This window comes from Ranitomeya imitator, chromosome 4 (assembly GCF_032444005.1).
Source record: "Ranitomeya imitator isolate aRanImi1 chromosome 4, aRanImi1.pri, whole genome shotgun sequence".
In the NCBI taxonomy this organism is placed as follows: domain Eukaryota; kingdom Metazoa; phylum Chordata; class Amphibia; order Anura; family Dendrobatidae; genus Ranitomeya; species Ranitomeya imitator.
In genome coordinates, this window is record NC_091285.1 from 104,255,823 (window position 1) to 104,278,755 (window position 22,933).

Genomic DNA, 22,933 nt, shown 5'->3' on the forward strand with positions numbered 1-22,933 from the left:
AAAATGAGAAATTGCTGGTCAAATTTTAACCCTTATAACTCCCTAACAAAAAAAAATTTTGGTTCCAAAATTGTGCTGATGTAAAGTAGACATGTGGGAAATGTTACTTATTAAGTATTTTGTGTGATATATCTCTGTGATTTAATTGCATAAAAATTAAAAGTTGGGAAATTGCGAAAGTTTCAAAATTTTCGCCAAATTTCCGTTTTTTTCACAAATAAACGCAGGTAATATCAAAGAAATTTTACCACTATCATGAAGCACAATATGTCACGAAAAAACAGTGTCAAAATCACCGGGATCCATTGAAGAGTTCCAGAGTTATAACCTCATAAAGGGACAGTGGTCAGAATTGTAAAAATTGGCCCGGTCATTAACGTGCAAACCATGATTGGGGGTAAAGGGGTTAATAACCTGAAGAATTAATTCAACATGGTGAAATATGGATTCAAAAGTCCATGCAACAACATCATACATATATTCTCACAGTCACAGGAAAAGAAAAAAACATAAAACTTTGTAGAAAAGGAAGAAATCACCATGAAAGAGCCACTGGCAAAACAAGGGGATCAGTGATGGCTCCGGAAACATGGAGGCAAAGGCACCAACCACCCGCGTCTATTCAAGGCGAGTCATCCAGGGGTTAATTTACAAAAGCCCCGGATACTGCCACATAACATGGAATGTCACATTTTAGTGGAGTAGAAGCGGCTGACTGTCTCGCAGCTGTGACTCCTGCAGCACGGGCGCTGTGCCTCCACTACGCATGCGTGAAGCGGCTCCACGCGTGTCCGCTATGCCAGGAGTGGGCGACTACTGAGCAGGAAGGCTCTACCCCACACGTCACAACTGACGGACGCAAAGCAGGAGGAGCGGCCCGCCGTTGGCGCATGCGCACTCTTGCTGACGAAGCAAGATGGCATCCGCTATGGACCTGGAGCTTAAGAAGGTACTCATGGCTCTGAGCCGCACTCGGTAACCATAGTAGACTGGGCGAGGCTTGTATTCTTCAGGTTTACTGGGAGATTCTCTGGTGGCATTTCTCACATGTGCCTCCTCAATATGAGTGGCATGGGGAACAGCCCGGCGTGCTGGTATAGGTGAGGTGCCAGTGATGGGTGGCAGGATGATTCCTGGTGGGCCTGCTGCGCAAGGGCTAACACTCTGCCTGTGGCTGTACAGAGCGGATTCTATGTGACGCCTCAGGTCACTGGGGTCTGCAATCCCCCTGGTTCTGGCAATGTCTGTCCCTCCATAGGCACGATGACACGGGCCAGGCACAACCACGCAGGCTAGCCACGACCACACAGACCAGCCACAACCACACGGCCAGCCACGACCACACGGACCAGCCACGACCACACATACCAGCCACGACCACACATACCAGCCACGACCACACGGACCAGCCACGACCACACGGACCAGCCACGACCACACATACCAGCCACGACCACACATACCAGCCACGACCACACGGACCAGCCACGACCACACATACCAGCCACGACCACACATACCAGCCACGACCACACATACCAGCCACGACCACACGGACCAGCCACGACCACACATACCAGCCACGACCACACATACCAGCCACGACCACACATACCAGCCACGACCACACATACCAGCCACGACCACACGGACCAGCCACGACCACACATACCAGCCACGACCACACATACCAGCCACGACCACACATACCAGCCACGACCACACATACCAGCCACGACCACACGGACCAGCCACGACCACACATACCAGCCACGACCACACATACCAGCCACGACCACACGGACCAGCCACGACCACACATACCAGCCACGACCACACATACCAGCCACGACCACACATACCAGCCACGACCACACGGACCAGCCACGACCACACATACCAGCCACGACCACACATACCAGCCACGACCACACGGACCAGCCACGACCACACATACCAGCCACGACCACACATACCAGCCACGACCACACGGACCACACATACCAGCCACGACCACACGGACCAGCCACGACCACACATACCAGCCACGACCACACATACCAGCCACGACCACACGGACCAGCCACGACCACACATACCAGCCACGACCACACATACCAGCCACGACCACACATACCAGCCACGACCACACGGCCAGCCACGACCACACGGCCAGGCACAACCACGCAGGCTAGCCACGACCACACAGACCAGCCACGACCACACGGCCAGCCACGACCACACGGACCAGCCACGACCACACATACCAGCCACGACCACACGGACCAGCCACGACCACACGGACCAGCCACGACCACACATACCAGCCACGACCACACATACCAGCCACGACCACACGGACCAGCCACGACCACACGGACCAGCCACGACCACACATACCAGCCACGACCACACGGACCAGCCACGACCACACGGACCAGCCACGACCACACGGACCAGCCACGACCACACGGGCCAGCGACGACCACACGGACCAGCCACGACCACACGGACCAGCCACGACCACACGGGCCAGCGACGACCACACATACCAGCCACGACCACACGGGCCAGCCACGACCACACGGGCCAGCCACGACCACACGGGCCAGCCACGACCACACGGGCCAGCTATGACCACACACGTAGCCCAATGTCACATTGCCATGGGCTGATGTCATGTCAGTAGCGAGTGCCCATCACCTATAGTAGCAAGGTGTTTCCACAGGATGGGAGCAGTAGACCGCTCCTCCAGTGTGCACGTGTACAGTACTTGGGGCAATGTGGAGAGCTAGAGTGCCTGCTGCTGTACTAGCGTGTTCCTTGCCGATTATCTGCCCCTGTGAATGGCGTATTAGTCTCACTCTGTAGGTAGATTGCTCACCGCAGTTTCCATAGTGCTGAATCTAAGCTCATGAGCTGTAATGAGGTGCTGGAGCAGCTTCTTCTGTAGTCTAGCTCTGTACTGCGGGCGTTATAGGATATGATTGATTAGACCCCACTGATCCAAAGAGCAGCTTTCTGCTCCTCTCCTGTTTTGACTGATCATGCAGGTCATTCATGGCATTCCTGCTGCTCTGTGCCCGCCTTCTGTACGGCCTCTGTGCCACTTCTCTGTTCCCGCGTTTTGTTCCGCCTCTGTGCCCACGTTCTGTGCCCGCACTCTGCCGCTTCTCTGTGCCCTGCTCTGTGCCACCTCTCTGTGCCCTGCTCTGTGCCACCTCTCTGTGCCCGTGTTCTGTGGCACCTCTCTGTTCCCCCGTTCTGTTTTGCCTCTCTGTGCCCGCGTTCTGTGCCACCTCTCTGTGCCTGCGCTCTGCCATCTGTGCCCTGCTCTGCCTTTCTACCGCTGGGCTCACATGAGTGTATAAATGAAAATCAGATCATTTTTAATGTAGAAAACAAATAATTTTTCATTTCTGATGCCATGTGTATGGTAAGCCTTTTTATACCTCAGCAGCTTCCTTTGTTAATATTTGCAACATATATAGAAGTGGATGATCTGTGTAAGATCTGATTTTTATTTATTTTTTGAACAACTATGCACTTTAATGGTCGAGTTTCATCTAAAATACAGTACAGAATAGTGCGTGGTGCAATTTTCTTTTGAACAGCTTTACTAAAGGGATTGTCTAAACCACGTCCAGGCGCTCGGTGCTTCGTGGCCAAACATGTGACCGCGACGTCATCACAGGGCCTGCGCGAGAAGGACCTGCCATGACGTCACGGTCATGTGACCGAACTACATGGGGCCCTCGGAAGGTGAGTATATGTTTATTTTTTAACCTGTGACATACGTGGCTGGGCAATATACTACGTAGCTGGGCAATATACTACGTGGTTCTGTGCTGTATACTACGTGGCCGGGCAATATACTACGTGGCCGGGCAATATACTACGTGGACATGCATATTCTAGAATGCCCGATGCGTTAGAATCGGGCCACCATCTAGTGTATATATATATATATATATATATATATATATATATATATATATATACTAGCTATTGAACCCATTCTACGCCCGGGTGGCGAGCATTTATATTGGTATATGGTCTCCATCCTGGTATGTGCTGCTCCATCCTGCGTCCCCATCCTGTCATGTGCTGCACCCATCCTGCGTCCCCATCTTGTCATGTGCTGCACCCATCCTGCGTCCCCATCTTGTCATGTGCTGCTGCCATCCTGCGTCCCCATCCTGTCATGTGCTGCACTCATCCTGCGTCCCCATCCTGTCATGTGCTGCTCCATCCTGCGTCCCCATCCTGGTATGTGCTGCACCCATCCTGCGTCCCCATCCTGTCATGTGCTGCACCCATCCTGCGTCCCCATCCTGTCATGTGCTGCACCCATCCTGCGTCCCCATCCTGTCATGTGCTGCACCCATCCTGCGTCCCCATCCTGTCATGTGCTGCACCCATCCTGCGTCCCCATCCTGTCATGTGCTGCACCCATCCTGCGTCCCCATCCTGTCATGTGCTGCACCCATCCTGCGTCCCCATCCTGTCATGTGCTGCACCCATCCTGCGTCCCCATCCAGTCATGTGCTGCACCCATCCTGCGTCCCCATCCAGTCATGTGCTGCTCCCATCCTCCGCCCCCGTTCTGTCATGTGCAGCTTCCATCCTGCGCCCCCGTTCTGTCATGTGCAGCTTCCATCCTGCGCCCCCGTTCTGTCATGTGCTGCTCCCATCCTGCGCCCCCGTTCTGTCATGTGCTGCTCCCATCCTGCGCCCCCGTTCTGTCATGTGCTGCTCCCATCCTGCGCCCCCGTTCTTTAATTTGCTGCTCCCATCAATATGCCCCATACGCTGCTCCATAAAGGTTTATGGCCCCCATAAAATGCTCCATAGTATATGCCCCCGTACACTGCTCCATAAAGGTTTATGGCCCCCATAAGATGCTCCATAGTGTATGCCCCGTACGCTGTTCCATAAAGATTTATGGCCCCCATAGGATGCTCCATGGTATATGCCCCCGTACGCTGCTCCATTATGGTTTATGGCCCCCATAAGATGCTCCATAGTATATGCCCCGTACACTGCTCCATTATGGTTTATGGCCCCCATAAGATGCTCCATAGTGTATGCCCCGTACGCTGTTCCATAAAGGTTTATGGCCCCCATAAGATGCTCCATGGTATATGCCCCCGTACACTGCTCCATTATGGTTTATGGCCCCCATAAGATGCTCCATAGTGTATGCCCCGTACGCTGTTCCATAAAGGTTTATGGCCCCCATAAGATGCTCCATACTATATGCCCCCGTCCACTGCTCCATTATGGTTTATGGCCCCAGAAGATGCCCCATACTCTATGCCCCCTGTACACTGCTCCATTATGGTTGATGGCCCCCTTAACATGCTCCGTTCTATATGCCACTGTACACTGCTCCATTATGGTTGATGGCACCCTTAACATGCTCCATTCTATATGCCCCCGTACACTGCTCCATTATGGTTGATGGCCCCCTTAACATGCTCCATTCTATATGCCCCGTACACTGCTCCATTATGGTTGATGGCCCCCTTAACATGCTCCATTCTATATGCCCCCGTATGCTGCTGCTATAAAAAAAACAAAAAACATACTCACCTATCGTCGCTGGGCGCCGAGTGCTGGGGGGCCTGAGCAGGCGGGGACACCAGCGCGCTGTGGGGGTCAGGTGCAGGTATCGCCGCCAGCTCAGGCCCCCCAGCACTTACTATATTCACCTGTCCTCCGTTCCACCGCTGCGCGCCGCCATCTTCCCGGTCCTCTGGCTGTGACTGGTCAGTCAGAGGGCGGCGCCGGCGTGCATTAAGCGCGTCATCGCGCCCTCTGAACTGAAGGTCACAGGCCGAGGACCGGGAAGATGGCGGCGCGCAGTGGTGGAACGGGACAGGTGAATATAGCCGATACTCACCCTACTGGCACGTCCCTGCTTTTCTGTTGGAGATCGCGGTGTGCGTTCAGTGTTAACGCATACCGCGATCTCCCGGGAGCGTCACTCTGTGAGGCCCAGACTGCGCTTGCGCACGATATCTCACAAAAATCAAGCCATACTGGTTGACTCCACGTCAGTCCCAAGTCCTCCACACGGACTGTCCAGGTCGATGGTCTGTCAGTGCTTCCAGGACATCTTCACTGCCAGGAGACTCCAACAATGACCGTCCAGGTCGACGGTCTGTCAGTGGTTCCAGGACATCTCCACTGCCAGGAGACTCCAACACTGACCGTCCACTCAGTGCCAAAACCCAACCATGCGCTATTCAGGAATCCTATTCCCCAGGACTTCAAACACAGGCTTCCAGGGCCGTGCACTTGGATCATTCAGATCCACACACAGGAACCCACATGAACCACATTACATAACTGTAACCACTCCCGTGGGTGGGTGTGGCTAGTTTGACCCTCCCATCTCTCATAACTAGCCCTGCCAGTCTCCCATTAGAACTACACCATTACTTGTGGGACTACAGGTCCAAGAACACAACATAACTTTAGACTGACAATGCAGAGTGTCTTCCTCTGCGACACACATACTGGCCATTTATAATCCTGCCGGACATTATATAGCACAGGCCACGTAGTATATAGGAGCCATGTAGTATATAGCAAATACTACGTGGCCTGTGCTATATACTATGTGGCTGCTATATACATACATACAGTACAGACCAAAAGTTTGGACACACTTTCTCATTTAAAGATTTTTCTGTATTTTCATGACTATGAAAATTGTGCATTCACACTGAAGGCATCAAAACTATGAATTAACACGTGTAATTATATACTTAACAAAAAAGTGTGAAACAACTGAAAATATGTCTCATATTCTAGGTTCTTCAAAGTAGCCACCTTTTGCTTTGATGACTGCTTTGCACACTCTTGGCATTCTCTTGATGAGCTTCAAGAGGTAGTCACTCGAAATGGTCTTCCAACAATCTTGAAGGAGTTCCCAGAGATGCTTAGCACTTGTTGGCACTTTTGCCTTCACTCTGCGGTCCATTTCACCTTAAACCATCTCGATTGGGTTCAGGTCTAGCGTTGCACCCCAACACTCTTCTTCTTGGTCAAATAGCCCTTACACAGCCTGGAAGTGTGTTTGGGGTCATTATCTTGTTGAAAAATAAAAGATGGTCCAACTAAATGCAAACCGGATGGAATAGCATGCCGCTGCAAGATGCTTTGGTAGCCATGCTGGTTCAGTATGCTTCAATTTTTGATAAATCCCCAACATGGTCACCAGCAAAACACCCCCACACCATCACACCTCCTCCTCCATGCTTCACGGTGGGAACAGGCATGTAGAGTCCATCCATTCACCTTTTCTGTGTCGCACAAAGACACGGTGGTTGGAAATAAAGATCTCAAGTTTGGACTCCTCAGACCAAAGCACAGATTTCTACTGGTCTAATGTCCATTCCTTGTGTCCTTTAGCCTAAACAAGTCTCTTCTGCTTGTTGCCTGTCCTTAGCAGTGGTTTCCTAGCAGCTATTTTACCATGAAGGCAAAGTCTCCTCTTTACCCCCAAGGGTGGTTTGCACGTTAATGACCAGGCCAATTTTTACAATTCTGACCACTGTCCCTTTATGAGATTATAACTCTGGAACGCTTCAACGGATCCCAGTGATTCTGACATTGTTTTCTCGGGACATATTGTACTTGATGATAGTGGTAAAAATTCTTTGATAGTACTTGCGTTTGTTTGTGAAAAAAACGGAAATTTGGCGAAAATTATGAAAATTTCGCAATTTTCCAACTTTGAATTTTTATGCAATTAAATCACAGAGAGATGTCACACAAAATACTTAATAAGTAACATTTCCCACATGTTTACTTTACATCAGCACAATTTTGGAACCAAAATTTTTTTTTGTTAGGGAGTTATAAGGGTTAAAATTGACCAGCAATTTCTCATTTTTACAACACCATTTTTTTTTTTTTTAGTGACCACATCTCATTTGAAGTCATTTTGAGGGGTCTATATGATAGAAAATACCCAAGTATGACACCATTCTAAAAACGGCACCCCTCAAGGTGCTCAAAACCATATTCAAGAAGTGTATTAACCCTTCTGGTGCTTCACAGGAATTTTTGGAATGTTTAAATAAAAATGAACATTTAACTTTTTTTCGCAAAAAATTTACTTCAGCTCCAATTTGTTTTATTTTACCAAGGGTAACAGTTGAAAATGGACCCCAAAAGTTGTTGTACAATTTGTCCTGAGTACACCGATACCCCATATGTGGGGGTAAACCACTGTTTGGGCGCATGACAGAGCTCGGAAGCGAAGGAGCGCCATTTGACTTTTCAATGCAAAATTGACTGGAATCGAGATGGGACACCATGTTGCTTTTGGAGAGCCTCTGATGTGCCTAAACATTGAAACCCCCCACAAGTGACACCATTTTGGAAAGTAGACCCCCCTAAGGAACTTATCTAGAGGTGTGGTGAGCACTTTAACCCACCAAGTGCTTCACAGAAGTTTATAATGCAGAACCGTAAAAATAAATCATATTTTTTCACAAAAATTATCTTTTCGCCCCCAATTTTTTATTTTCCCAAGGGTAAGAGAAGAAATTGGACGCCAAAAGTTGTTGTACAATTTGTCCTGAGTACGCTGATACCCCATATGTGGGGGTAAACCACTGTTTGGGCGAATGGGAGAGCTCGGAAGGGAAGGAGCGCCATTTGGAATGCAGACTTAGATGGAATGGTCTGCAGGTGTCACATTGCGTTTGCAGAGCCCCTAATGTACCTAAACAGTAGAAACCCCCCACAAGTGACCCCATATTGGAAACTAGACCCCCCCAGGGAACTCATCTAGATGTGTTGTGAGAAATTTGAACCTCTAAGTGTTTCACTACAGTTTTACATAGTGGATGCTTTCCTGAAACGGAAAGTACTTGCAAGCAGCATAATACAAAGAATAGCAGGTTTACCCAGAATCCTTTGCAGTAGGCGGAGCTATGCAAATCATCTCTTTCCACCCCTGTCTAATCCACAGCGCTTGGAACCGCCAAGCGTGCAATGCTGCGGATTAGTTTCTAAATTTACACAGCCAACCAATTCCTACCTGTGGACACGTGTTTCGGGCTTTAGGCCCTCATCAGCACAGGGCTGGAATTGGTTGGCTGTATGGAGTGGGGCTCGGTGAGCAAGCGATACATACATGCTAGCCACCTTAGGTTAAAGGTGGCTAGCATGTATGTATCGCTTGCTCACCGAGCCCCACTCCATACAGCCAACCAATTCCAGCCCTGTGCTGATGAGGGCCTAAAGCCCGAAACACGTGTCCACAGGTAGGAATTGGTTGGCTGTGTAAATTTAGAAACTAATCCGCAGCATTGCACGCTTGGCGGTTCCAAGCGCTGTGGATTAGACAGGGGTGGAAAGAGATGATTTGCATAGCTCCGCCTACTGCAAAGGATTCTGGGTAAACCTGCTATTCTTTGTATTATGCTGCTTGCAAGTACTTTCCGTTTCCGGAAAGCATCCACTATGTATTTCCTTTAAGTAGAGGGCTTTTCGGTCTCTTTCGTCCCGCTACATTTAGCCCAACTTGGGTCTCTCCCTAAGGTGGCTAGCATGTATGTGTCACTACAGTTTATAACTCAGAGCCGTGAAAATAAAAAATCTTTTTTTCCCACAAAAATTATTTTTTAGCCCCCAGTTTTGTATTTTCCCAAGGGTAACAGGAGAAATTGGACCCCAAAAGTTGTTGTCCTATTTGTCCTGAGTACGCTGATACCCCATATGTTGGGGTAAACCCCTGTTTGGGCACACTGGAGAGCTCAGAAGGGAAGGAGCACTGTTTTACTTTTTCAACGCAGAATTGGCTGGAATTGAGATCGGACGCCATGTCGCGTTTGGAGAGCCCCTGATATGCCTAAACAGTGGAAACCCCCCAATTATAACTGAAACCCTAATCCAAACACACCCCTAATCCCAACCCTATTCCCAACAGTAAATGTAATCTAAACCCTAGCCGTAACTTTAGCCCTAACTTTAGCCCCAACCCTAGCCCCAGCCCTAACCCCAACCCTAGCCCCAGCCCTAACCCCAACCCTAGCCCCAGCCCTAACCCCAGCCCTAACCCTAGCCCTAACTCTAGCCCTAGCCCTAACTCTAGCCCTAACTCTAGCCCTAGCCCTAACTCTAGCCCTAACTCTAGCCCTAGCTCTAGCCCTAGCTCTAGCCCTAGCTCTAGCCCTAGCTCTAGCCCTAGCTCTAGCCCTAGCCCTAGCCCTAGCCCTAGCTCTAGCCCTAGCTCTAGCCCTAGCTCTAGCCCTAGCTCTAGCCCTAGCTCTAGCCCTAGCTCTAGCTCTAGCCCTAGCCCTAGCCCTAGCCCTAGCCCTAGCCCTAGCTCTAGCCCTAGCCCTAGCTCTAGCCCTAGCTCTAGCCCTAGCTCTAGCCCTAGCTCTAGCTCTAGCCCTAGCTCTAGCCCTAGCTCTAGCTCTAGCCCTAGCCCTAGCTCTAGCCCTAGCCCTAGCTCTAGCCCTAGCTCTAGCCCTAACTCTAGCCCTAGCCCTAACTCTAGCCCTAGCCCTAACTCTAGCCCTAGCCCTAACTCTAGCCCTAGCCCTAACTCTAGCCCTAGCCCTAACTCTAGCCCTAGCCCTAACTCTAGCCCTAGCCCTAACTCTAGCCCTAGCCCTAACTCTAGCCCTAGCCCTAACTCTAGCCCTAGCCCTAACTCTAGCCCTAGCCCTAACTCTAGCCCTAGCCCTAACTCTAGCCCTAGCCCTAACTCTAGCCCTAGCCCTAACTCTAGCCCTAGCCCTAACTCTAGCCCTAGCCCTAACTCTAGCCCTAGCCCTAACTCTAGCCCTAGCCCTAACTCTAGCCCTAGCCCTAACTCTAGCCCTAGCCCTAACTCTAGCCCTAGCCCTAACTCTAGCCCTAGCCCTAACTCTAGCCCTAGCCCTAACTCTAGCCCTAGCCCTAACTCTAGCCCTAGCCCTAACTCTAGCCCTAGCCCTAACTCTAGCCCTAGCCCTAACTCTAGCCCTAGCCCTAACTCTAGCCCTAGCCCTAACTCTAGCCCTAGCCCTAACTCTAGCCCTAGCCCTAACTCTAGCCCTAGCCCTAACTCTAGCCCTAGCCCTAACTCTAGCCCTAACTCTAGCCCTAGCCCTAACTCTAGCCCTAGCCCTAGCCCTAACTCTAGCCCTAACTCTAGCCCTAGCCCTAACTCTAGCCCTAGCCCTAACTCTAGCCCTAGCCCTAACTCTAGCCCTAGCCCTAACTCTAGCCCTAGCCCTAACTCTAGCCCTAGCCCTAACTCTAGCCCTAGCCCTAACTCTAGCCCTAGCCCTAACTCTAGCCCTAGCCCTAACTCTAGCCCTAGCCCTAACTCTAGCCCTAGCCCTAACTCTAGCCCTAGCCCTAACTCTAGCCCTAGCCCTAACTCTAGCCCTAGCCCTAACTCTAGCCCTAGCCCTAACTCTAGCCCTAGCCCTAACTCTAGCCCTAGCCCTAACTCTAGCCCTAGCCCTAACTCTAGCCCTAGCCCTAACTCTAGCCCTAGCCCTAACTCTAGCCCTAGCCCTAACTCTAGCCCTAGCCCTAACTCTAGCCCTAGCCCTAGCCCTAGCTCTAGCTCTAGCCCTAGCTCTAGCCCTAACTCTAGCCCGAAAATGGAAATAAATACATTTTTTTAATTTTTCCCTAAGGGGGTGATGAAAGGGGGTTTGATTTACTTTTATAGCGAGTTTTTTAGCGGATTTTTATGATTGGCAGCCGTCAGACACTGAAAGACGCTTTTTATTGCAAAAAATATTTTTTGCGTTACCATATTTTGAGAGCTATAATTTTTCCATATTTTGGTCCACAGAGTCATGTGAGGTCTTGTTTTTTGCGGGACGAGTTGACGTTTTTATTGGTTACATTTTCGGGCACGTGACATTTTTTGATCGCTTTTTATTACGATTTTTGTGAGGCAGAATGACCAAAAAGCTATTCATGAATTTCTTTTGGGGGAGGCGTTTATACCGTTCCGCGTTTGGTAAAACTGATAAAGGAGTTTTATTCTTCGGGTCAGTACGATTACAGCGACACCTCATTTATATCATTTTTTTTACGTTTTGGCGCTTTTATACGATAAAAACTATTTTATAGAAAAAATAATTATTTTTGCATCGCTTTACTCTCAGGACTATAACTTTTTTATTTTTTCGCTGATGATGCTTTATGGTGGCTCGTTTTTTGCGGGACAAGATGACGTTTTCAGCGGTATCATGGTTATTTATATCTGTCTTTTTGATCGCGTGTTATTCCACTTTTTGTTCGGCGGTATGATAATAAAGCGTTGTTTTTTCCTCGTTTTTTTTTTCTTACGGTGTTTACTGAAGGGGTTAACTAGTGGGCCAGTTTTATAGGTGGGGTCGTTACGGACGCGGCGATACTAAATATGTGTACTTTTATTGTTTTTTTTTATTAATTAGATAAAGAAATGTATTTATGGGAATATTTTTTTTTCATTATTTAGGAATATTTTTTTTTATTTTTGTTACACATTTGGAAATTTTTTTTTTTACTTTGTCCCAGGGGGAGACATCACAGATCGATGATCTGACAGTTTGCACAGCACTCTGTCAGATCACCGATCTGACTTAGAGCAGTGCAGGCTTCACAGTTCCTGCTCAGAGCAGGCTTTGTGAAGCCACCTCCCTCCCTGCAGGACCCGGATCCGCGGCCATCTTGGATCCGGGGACTGCAGCGAGGAAGGAGGTAGGAGACCCTCGCAGCAACGCGATCACATCGCGTTGCTGCGGGGGGCTCAGGGAAGCCCGCAGGGAGCCCCCTCCCTGTGCGATGCTTCCCTATACCGCCGGCACATCGCGATCATGTTTGATCGCGATGTGCCGGGGGCGGTCCGTGACCGCTCCTGGCACATAGTGCCGGATGTCAGCTGCGATAGGCAGCTGACACTCGGCCGCGTTCTCCCCCCCCCCCCCCCCGTGAGCGCTGCCGATCGCATATGACGTACTATCCCGTCGAGGGTCAGATAGGCCCAGGGCACCTCGACGGGATAGTACATCTAAGGTCTGAAAGGGGTAGTTGTTGTAGAGATGTGTCTGCTGCTAGAACTCTGTGTGGCATTGAATTGGTCTCTAATCTGAGCTGCTGTTAACCTGCGATTTCTGAGGCTGGTGACTCGGATAAACTTATCCTCAGACGCAGAGGTGACTCTTGGTCTTCCTTTCCTGGGGTGGTCCTCATGTGAGCCAGTTTCTTTGTAGTGCTTGATGGTTTTTGCAACTGCACTTGGGGACACTTTCAAAGTTTTCCCAATTTTTCGGACTGACTGACCTTCATTTCTTAAAGTAATAATGGCCACTCGTTTTCTTTACTTAGCTGCTTTTTTCTTGCCATAATACAAATTCTAACAGTCTATTCAGTAGGACTATCAACTGTGTATCCACCAGACTTCTGCACAACACAACTGATGGTCCCAACCCCATTTATAAGGCAAGAAATCCCACTTATTAAACCTGACAGGGCACACCTGTGAAGTCAAAACCATTTCCGGTGACTACCTCTTGAAGCTCATCAAGAGAATGCCAAGAGTGTGCAAAGCAGTCATTAAAGCAAAAGGTAGCTACTTTGAAGAATCTAGTATATGTCATATTTTCAGTTGTTTCACACTTTTTTGTTAAAGGGAAGGTGCCACCAGTTTTCTTGTATTTTGTTTTTTTGTGAAATTAAGCTTAAAATAGTAATTAAAATGTATTAATGCAATGTTTGCACTGTTTGCAAACATTTCTATATGAAAAATATTATATATTTTTCTACAAATATACATATTTACCACTAGGGGGAGCATTTTCCGTTTTAGACCTCAAGCAGCTATAGTAAGATTTAGCAGCTCTGCCCCAGGGATATTAGACCACCCAAAAGGGGAGGGAAATGGTGATGTCAGCAGTTACTGCCCCAACAGTAAGAATGAAGAGCAGCATCACAGGGCAGCACCATTTTGTGTGTGACTGCCCTGTGATCTGCTGTCACCAGCAGTCACTGCATCAGAGGAGCAGAACACAGTGGACTCAGCAGCATCTGGACCCAAGAAGAGTGAAGACATGTGGTGTGCATGGAGCAGCATTAGGAGCTGTCTGGGAGCTCCAGCTCTGCAGTGAATAGCCCGGCATTATGGAGGGAGGGGAGAGATGCATTGTATGGCTAAGGCCGGGGTCACACTAGACCGTAATACGGACGAGTGCAATGCGATAAAAAAATCACATAGCGCTCGCAATGTTAATCTATGGGGCAGCTCCCATCATCCGATATTCTCTCTGCCGTATTCAGGATCCGAGTGAAATCGCAGCATGCTGCAATTCTCAGTGTATCTCGGCCGAGAATCGCCAATGAAAGTCTATGGGGGTGAGAAAAAAATCGCACAGCACACGGACCATCAGTGTGACATGCAAGAAATTCTCAGGCATTGAGCAGGTGACAGGAAAGGCTCAGCCATTATTTGCTCATTTTGCAAGTGTGTGAGAAAATCTCACCATACGGACGCCATACGGATGTCACACGGATGCCAAACGGATCATTGGATGCGAGAAAATCGCATCCTCGCACTGCACACGGATCACTGTTTTGGTAACATTTGTGCGATTCTCGTCCATCAAAAACGGACCGCTTTTTTATACGTTGTGTGTGTCCCCGGCCTAAGAGTGACTGATGGGAGAGAAAGAGACGTGAAGTGTGATGAGTGAGACACATATGGAGTGTGATGGGGAGATACACATTGAGGCTGTGTGCACACGTTCAGGATTTTTCGCATTTTTTTGCGTTTGTTCGCTATAAAAATGTGATAAAAACAATTTAAAAATGCATACATATGCATCCCATCATTTATAATGCATTCCGCAATTTTTGTGCATATGTTGCGTTTTTTCTGGGGGAAAAACGCATCGCAGTAAAAAACGCAACATGTTCTGCGCATGTCGTGTCTCCTCTGATGTGGGCTCCGGCGCTGAGCCCACATCAAAGTCACGACATGTCGGCTGTTTTGTACAGCTGACATGTGCGCGCAATAGCGGCAGGTGAAATCGCAATTCACCCGCCGCTATTAACCTGTTAACCCTGCTGTTCTGTTCGGTCTGGGGAGACCTATTTTGAACTTTGGTATTTTTTGGGGTGTTCAAGATGCGGTTCTGAAACTTGTGGTTGATTGACTTAAATGAGGATGGGTCGGTCGGCCACGGGTTTCAGAGCCGCATCTTGAATATTTTAAAGAATATTGAAGTTCAAAGTCGGTCATTTTTGACCAACAGAACAGCAGGGTTAAATGCCGCTGTCAAATGCTGACAGCGGCATTTAACTACCGCTTCCAGCCGCGCGGCCAGAAATGGGCGTATCGTCCACCCCCGTCACATGATCAGGGGTTGGCGATGCGTCAGGATGGTAACCATAGAGGTCCTTGAGACCTCTATAGCTACTGATGCCGGCCTGCTGTGAGTGCCTCCCTGTGGTCGGCGCTCATAGCAAGCCTGTAATTCAGCTACGGAGCAGCAATCTGATGATCGCTGCTATGTAGCTGAGCCGATCGAGTTGTGCCAGCTTCTAGTTTCCCATGGAGGCTATTGAAGCATGGCAAATGTAAAAAAAAGTTTTTAAAAATATGAAAAAAAAAATAAAAATTAAAGTTTAAATCACCCCCCTTTTGCCCCATCAAAAATAAAACAATAAAAAAATCAAACCTACACATATTTAGTATCGCCGCGTTCAGAATCGCCCAATCTGTCAATAGAAAAAAACATGACTGACATGTGCCCGCAATAGCGGCAGGTGAGATCGCGATTCAACGGTTCCTCTGTATGTGTTTTCCGTCCGGCGGAAACAGCTGTTTTGACGGATCCTTCAAAAAACGGATGAAACGTGTGGCCATCCGGCGCTAATACAACTCAATGAGAAAATAACGGATCCGGCGAAAAAAAACTGATCTGGCAGAAAAAAAAGTAAATTGTGGAAAAAAACGGATCTGGCGTGAAAAAACGGATCCGGCGGAAAAAACTGATCTGGCAGAAAAAAAAGGAACTTGTGGGAAAAAAACGGATCCGGCGGAAAAAAACGGATTAGGCGGGAAAAAAAGGATCTGATGGAAAAAAAACTGATCTGGCAGAAAAAAAAGGAAATTGTGGAAACAACCGGATCCGGCGGGAAAAAACGGATCCGGCGGGAATTAACGGATCCAGCAGGAAAAAATGGATCCAGCGGAAAAAAAGGATCCGGCGGAAAAAAACGGGTCCGGCGGGAAAAAATGGATCCGGTGGAAAAAACGGATCTGGCGGAAAAAAACGGATTCTGCAAATGTGCTCGCAGGATGCGTTTTTTTCCCATAAACTTGTATTAGCGACAGATCGTGACGGATGGCCACACGTCGCGTGGTCGCGTCCGTTGTGCAACGGATCCGTCGTGTTTTGGTGGACCGTCGGCACGAAAAAACGTTCAAGTGAACTTTTTTTGTCCAGCGCGTCCGCCATTTTCTACCGCGCATGCGCTGCCAAAACTCCGCCCCCTCCTTCTAGACTTCAGAATGGGCAGTGGATGTGTTGAAAAACTGCATCCGCTGCCCACGTCGGGCACAAATTTCACAACGTGCGTCGGTACATCGGCCCGACGCATAGCGACGGACTCGTACCGACGCAAGTGTGAAAGAGGCCTTTGTGAGGGTTGAATTAAAAAAAACGCGTGGGCGCCCGTGCAATTTTCTGCGCCAGAGGGGGAAAGCGATCGCCCGGGGGCCAATATTTGTAGCCTGCTATGAATATCAGCCCGCAGCTGTCTGCGTAGTCTTTACTGGCTATTAAAATAAGGGGACCCCAAAAAAAAAAATTGCGTGGGGTCCCCCTATATTTTATAGCCAGAAAGGCTACGCAGACAGCTGCAGGCTGATATTCATAGCCTAGAGAGGGGCCATGGATATTGCCCCCCCCCCCCCCCCCCCTAGGCTACAAATACCAGTCCGCAGCCGCCCCAGAAATGGCGCATCTGTAAGATGCGCCAATTCCGGCACTTAGCCCCTCTCTTCCCACTCCCTTGTAGCGGTGGGATATGGGGTAATAAGGGGTTAATGTCACCTTGCTATTGTAAGGTGACATTAAGCCGGGTTAATAACGGAGAGGCGTCAATAAGACGCCTATCCGTTATTAATCCAATAGTAAGAAAGGGTTAAAAAAAACACGCACACATTAGGAAAAAAGTATTTTAATATTCTTCATTTCACCATACTTACCATACTTCAGCACCTGCAAAAAACGTAAAATAATAAACCGTATACTACCTGTCCGCCGTAGTCCAATTAATAACGAGTGTCCCACGACGATCTCCCCTATAGAACAGTGACATCGGGTAATGTCACTGCTCTATAGGACCTTCAATGACACACTGACAGGAAACAATGGCTCCTACAGTGCATCACTGAGAGGTTACCTTAGGACAAGGTCTCACTTTATGGCAATTGCTGCCTGGGAAAATTTCTCATACACCAATGGCATAAAGTGAGACTAGGGACTTTTTTTTACAGCGGCGGAGGAATACAGTGGTGGAAGGATACCTTCCTGCTGTCATTGTGTTCCTGGAGCCCCTGGAGAGCAGTCGCATTATCTGATGCTGCTGCTCTCCACGGGAGATCGTCGTGGGACACTCGTGGATTTCTGCGGACTGGGAGTATATTGGTTGTTTGTTTTTTTAATATTTTTTTTACAGATGACACTGGCTTCGGGGAACAAAGTGACAAGTAATGGTGAGTATGAAATCTATGTTTAATGTACTGTATGTCTATATGTATGTAATTTATGAATGTATTGTATGTAGCATGTATGTAGCATGTATGTAGCATGTATGTATGGAGTATTTTTTTTTTTCATTCAACACATTAGCCGGATGATGGGACTATTAGGCTATGTGCACACGTCCGGATTTTTAGCGTTTTTGCGGAATTTCGCTATAAAAACGCTATAATTCCTCATCAAAAACGCTAAAAATATGCATCCTATCATTTAGAATGCATTCCGGATTTTTTGTTCAGATGGATGCGTTTTTTTTTCCGCAAAAAAAACGCATTCCGCAAAAAAAATGGACATGCTCATTCTTTTTGCGGATTTCTAAGCCAAAATGACTTTCAGGAAAAAAAAAATGCAAAAAATCCGCACAAAAACCGCGAAAAATCCGCGCGGAAAAAAACGCGAATTTCTGGCAGAATTCTCCGGATTTTGTCAGGAAAAAAACCTGACGTGTGCACATACCCTTACTGTCCCATAATTGGCTAATGTGTCAATCACTGTCATTGTAGCAGGCATCGTCCGATGGGACTTGTAGTCCCATCGGACGATGCTTGCATACACGCATAGAGACCCCCCCACGCCGCAGAGATCCCCCATGCTGCACAGAGACCCCCCACGCCGCACAGAGGCCCCCCCACGCCGCACAGAGACCCCCCCACGCCGCACAGAGACCCCCCCACGCCGCACAGAGACCCCCCCACGCCGCACAGAGACCCCCCCACGCCGCACAGAGACCCCCCCACGCCGCACAGAGACCCCCCCACGCCGCACAGAGACCCCCCCCACGCCGCACAGAGACCCCCCCACGCCGCTCAGAGACCCCCCCACGCCGCACAGAGACCCCCCCACGCCGCACAGAGACCCCCCCACGCCGCACAGAGACCCCCCCACGCCGCACAGAGACCCCCCCACGCCGCACAGAGACCCCCCCACGCCGCAGAGATCCCCCATGCCGCACAGAGACCCCCCCACGCCGCACAGAGAGGGAGAGCGACACAGGGGGAGAGTGCAGTTTACTGGAGATCACTGGGACTCTGTGCAAGTGGGGAGGCGGAGACAGAGCAGAGGGAAGCACACAGGGCAGCGTGTGAGAGCAGAAGATGTCTGCCCAGAACCTGCAGTGCCTGCAGTACAGAGGAGAAGTGAGGGCTTCTTCTCTCCTGTGATAGAGAGCAAGTGGAGCTCGGCAGATAGCACAGGGCTCTAATAAAATGGCAGCTAGTCACACCTACAGCAGTGAGTTGTGCAGCCCACAGAGGCGTGCCCAGCTCACTGCTAATGCTGCTGCAATGTTACAGATAGGGTCCGAGCCGGTCTATTATCTCCTATGTCCATGGGGTGCCGTAATCTGACACTGATAGTGACCTGCTACTGCTGCAAAACCAAGATGTCAGCCCCCAGTGCCTTCTTTCTACTCATATAACACACGGAATCTGTTTTACATGCATTCAAATCTGGGTTATAACAGCATGTTATGCTACATTACATTGATTAATTAATGATCTACAAACGCGGTACCTTCCCTTTAAGTATATAATTCCACATGTGTTAATTAATAGTTTTGATGCCTTCAGTGTGAATTTACAATTTTTATAGTCATGAAAATACAGATAAATCTTTAACCCCTTCATGACCCAGCCTATTTTGACCTTAAAGACCTTGCCGTTTTTTGCAATTCTGACCAGTGTCCCTTTATGAGGTAATAACTCAGGAACGCTTCAACGGATCCTAGCGGTTCTGAGAATGTTTTTTCGTGACATATTGGGCTTCATGCTAGTGGTAAATTTAGGTCAATATATTCTGCGTTTATTTGTGATAAAAACGGAAATTTGGCGAAAATTTTGAACATTTCGCAATTTTTATTCTGTTAAACCAGAGAGATATGTTACACAAAATAGTTAATAAATAACATTTCCCACATGTTTACTTTACATCAGCACAATTTTGGAAACAAATTTTTTTTTTGTTAGGAAGTTATAAGGGTTAAAATTTGACCAGCGATTTCTCATTTTTACAACGAAATTTACAAAACCATTTTTTTTAGGGACCACCTCACATTTGAAGTCAGTTTGAGGGGTCTATATGGCTGAAAATACCCAAAAGTGACACCATTCTAAAAACTGCACCCCTCAAGGTACTCAAAACCACATTCAAGAAGTTTATTAACCCTTCAGGTGCTTCACAGCAGCAGAAGCAACATGGAAGGAAAAAATGAACATTTAACTTTTTAGTCACAAAAATTATCTTTTAGCAACACTTTTTTTTATTTTCCCAATGGTAAAAGGAGAAACTGAACCACGAAAGTTGTTGTCCAATTTGTCCTGAGTACGCTGATACCTCATATGTGGGGGTAAACCACTGTTTGGGCGCACGGCAGGGCTTGGAAGGGAAGGAGCGCCATTTGACTTTTTGAATCAAAAATTGGCTCCACTCTTTAGCGGACACCATGTCACGTTTGGAGAGCCCCCGTGTGCCTAAAAATTGGAGCTCCCCCACAAGTGACCCCATTTTGGAAACTAGACGCCCCAAGGAACTTATCTAGATGCATAGTGAGCACTTTGAACCCCCAGGTGCTTCACAAATTGATCCGTAAAAATGAAAAAGTACTTTTTTTTTCACAAAAAAATTCTTTTAGCCTCAATTTTTTCCTTTTCACATGGGCAACAGGATGAAATGGATCCTAAAATGTGTTGGGCAATTTCTCCTGAGTACACCGATACCTCATATGTGGGGGTAAACCACTGTTTGGGCTCAAGGTAAGGCTCGGAAGGGAAGGAGCGCCATTTGACTTTTTGAATGGAAAATTAGCTCCAATTGTTAGCGGACACCATGTCGCGTTTGGAGAGCCCCTGTGTGCCTATGCATTGGAGCTCCCCCACAAGTGACCCCATTTTGGAAACTAGACCCCCCAAGGAACTTATCTAGATGCATATTGAGCACTTTAAACCCCCAGGTGCTTCACAGAAGTTTATAACGCAGAGCCATGAAAATAAAAAATAATTTTTCTTTCCTCAAAAATGATATTTTAGCCTGGAATTTCCTATTTTGCTAAGGATAATAGGAGAAATTGGACCCCAAATATTGTTGTCCAGTTTGTCCTGAGTACGCTGATACCCCATATGTGGGGGTAAACCACTGTTTGGGCGCACGGCAGGGCTCGGAAGGGATGGCACGCCATTTGGCTTTTTAAATGGAAAATAAGCTCCAATCATTAGCGGACACCATGTCACGTTTGGAGAGCCCCTGTGTGCCTAAACATTGGAGATCCCCCAGAAATGACCCCATTTTGGAAACTAGACCCCCAAAGGAACTAATCTAGATGTGTGGTGAGGACTTTGAACCCCCAAGTGCTTCACAGAAGTTTATAACGCAGAGCCATGAAAATAAAAAAAAAAAAAATATTTTCTCAAAAATGATCTTTTAGCCTGCAATTTTTTATTTTCCAAAGGGTAACAGGAGAAATTTGACCCCAAAAGTTGTTGTCCAGTTTCTCCTGAGTACGCTGATACCCCATGTGGGGGTAAACCACTGTTTTGGCACATGTTGGGGCTCGGAAGTGAAGTAGTGACGTTTTGAAATGCAGACTTTGATGGAATGCTCTGTGGGCGTCACGTTGCAATTGCAGAGCCCTTGATGTGGCTTAACAGTAGAAACCCCCCACAAGTGACCCCATTTTGGAAACTAGACCCCGAAAGGAACTTATCTAGATGTGTGGTGAGCACTTTGAACCCCCAAGTGCTTCATAGAAGTTTATAATGCAGAGCCGTGAAAATAATAAATACGTTTTCTTTCCTCAGAAATAATTATTTAGCCCAGAATTTTTTATTTTCCCAAGGGTTACAGGAGAAATTGGATCCCAAAAGTTGTTGTCCAGTTTCTCCTGAGTACGCTGATACCCCATGTGGGGGTAAACCACTGTTTGGGCACATGTTGGGGCTCGGAAGTGAAGTAGTGACGTTTTGAAATGCAGACTTTGATGGAATGCTCTGCGGGCGTCACGTTGCGTTTGCAGAGCCCCTGATGTGCCTAAACAGTAGAAACCCCCCACAAGTGACCCCATTTTAGAAACTAGACCCCCCAAGGAACTTATCTAGATATGTGGTGAGCACTTTGAACCCCCAAGTGCTTCACAGACGTTTACAACACAGAGCCGTGAAAATAAAAAATCATTTTTCTTTCCTCAAAAATGATGTTTTAGCAAGCATTTCTTTATTTTCACAAGGGTAACAGGAGAAACTGGACCCCAGTAATTGTTGCGCAGTTTATCCTGAGTATGCTGGTACCCCATATGTGGGGGTAAACCACTGTTTGGGCACACGTCGGGGCTCGGAATTGAGGGAGCACCATTTGACTTTTTGAATACGAGATTGGCTGGAATCAATGGTGGCGCCATGTTGCGTTTGGAGACCCCCTGATAGGCCTAAACAGTGGAAACCCCTCAATTCTAACTCCAACACTAACCCCCCCACACCCCTAACCCTCATCCCAACTGTAGCCATAACCCTAATCACAACACTAACCCCAACACACCCCTAACCCTCATCCCAACTGTAGCCATAACCCTAATCACAACCCTAACCCCAACACACCCCTAACCCTAATCCCAACTGTAGCCATAACCCTAATCACAACCCTAACCACAACCCTAATTCCAACCCTAAGGCTATGTGCCAACGTTGCGGATTCGTGTGAGATTTTTCAGCATCATTTTTGAAAAATCCGCGGGTAAAAGGCACTGCGTGTCCGCGGATTTCCAGTGTTTTTTGTGCGGATTTCACCTGCGGATTCCTATTGAGGAACAGGTGTATTAGTATTTCCAGCCATGGCCGATGATATTTCAGCATCGGCCATGGCTGGATTGTAATATTTCACCCGTTATTATAGGTGAAATATTACAAATCGCTCTGATTGGCAGTTTCACTTTCAACAGCCAATCAGAGCGATCGTAGCCACGAGGGGGTGAAGCCACCCCCCCTGGGCTAAACTACCACTCCCCCTGTCCCTGCAGATCGGGTGAAATGGGAGTTAACCCTTTCACCGGATCTGCAGGGACGCGATCTTTCCATGACACCACATAGGCGTCATGGGTCGGATTGGCACCGACTTTCATGACGCCTACGTGGCGTCATGGGTCGGGAAGGGGTTAAATAAGGTGT

The 22,933-nt window shown here is 48.2% G+C and overlaps 1 protein-coding gene across 1 annotated transcript in view; it reads left to right on the forward strand.

The window, feature by feature from the left end:
- Positions 1-829: 829 nt before the first annotated feature.
- Positions 830-22,933, forward strand: part of PFDN1 (prefoldin subunit 1) — a 43,230-nt gene continuing 21,126 nt past the window's right edge. Inside the window, exon 1 of the mRNA XM_069763896.1 lies at positions 830-949. Within this exon, the coding sequence (XP_069619997.1) occupies positions 917-949 (33 nt within the window). The 5' untranslated portion in view covers positions 830-916. The remainder of the gene's footprint in view (positions 950-22,933) is intronic.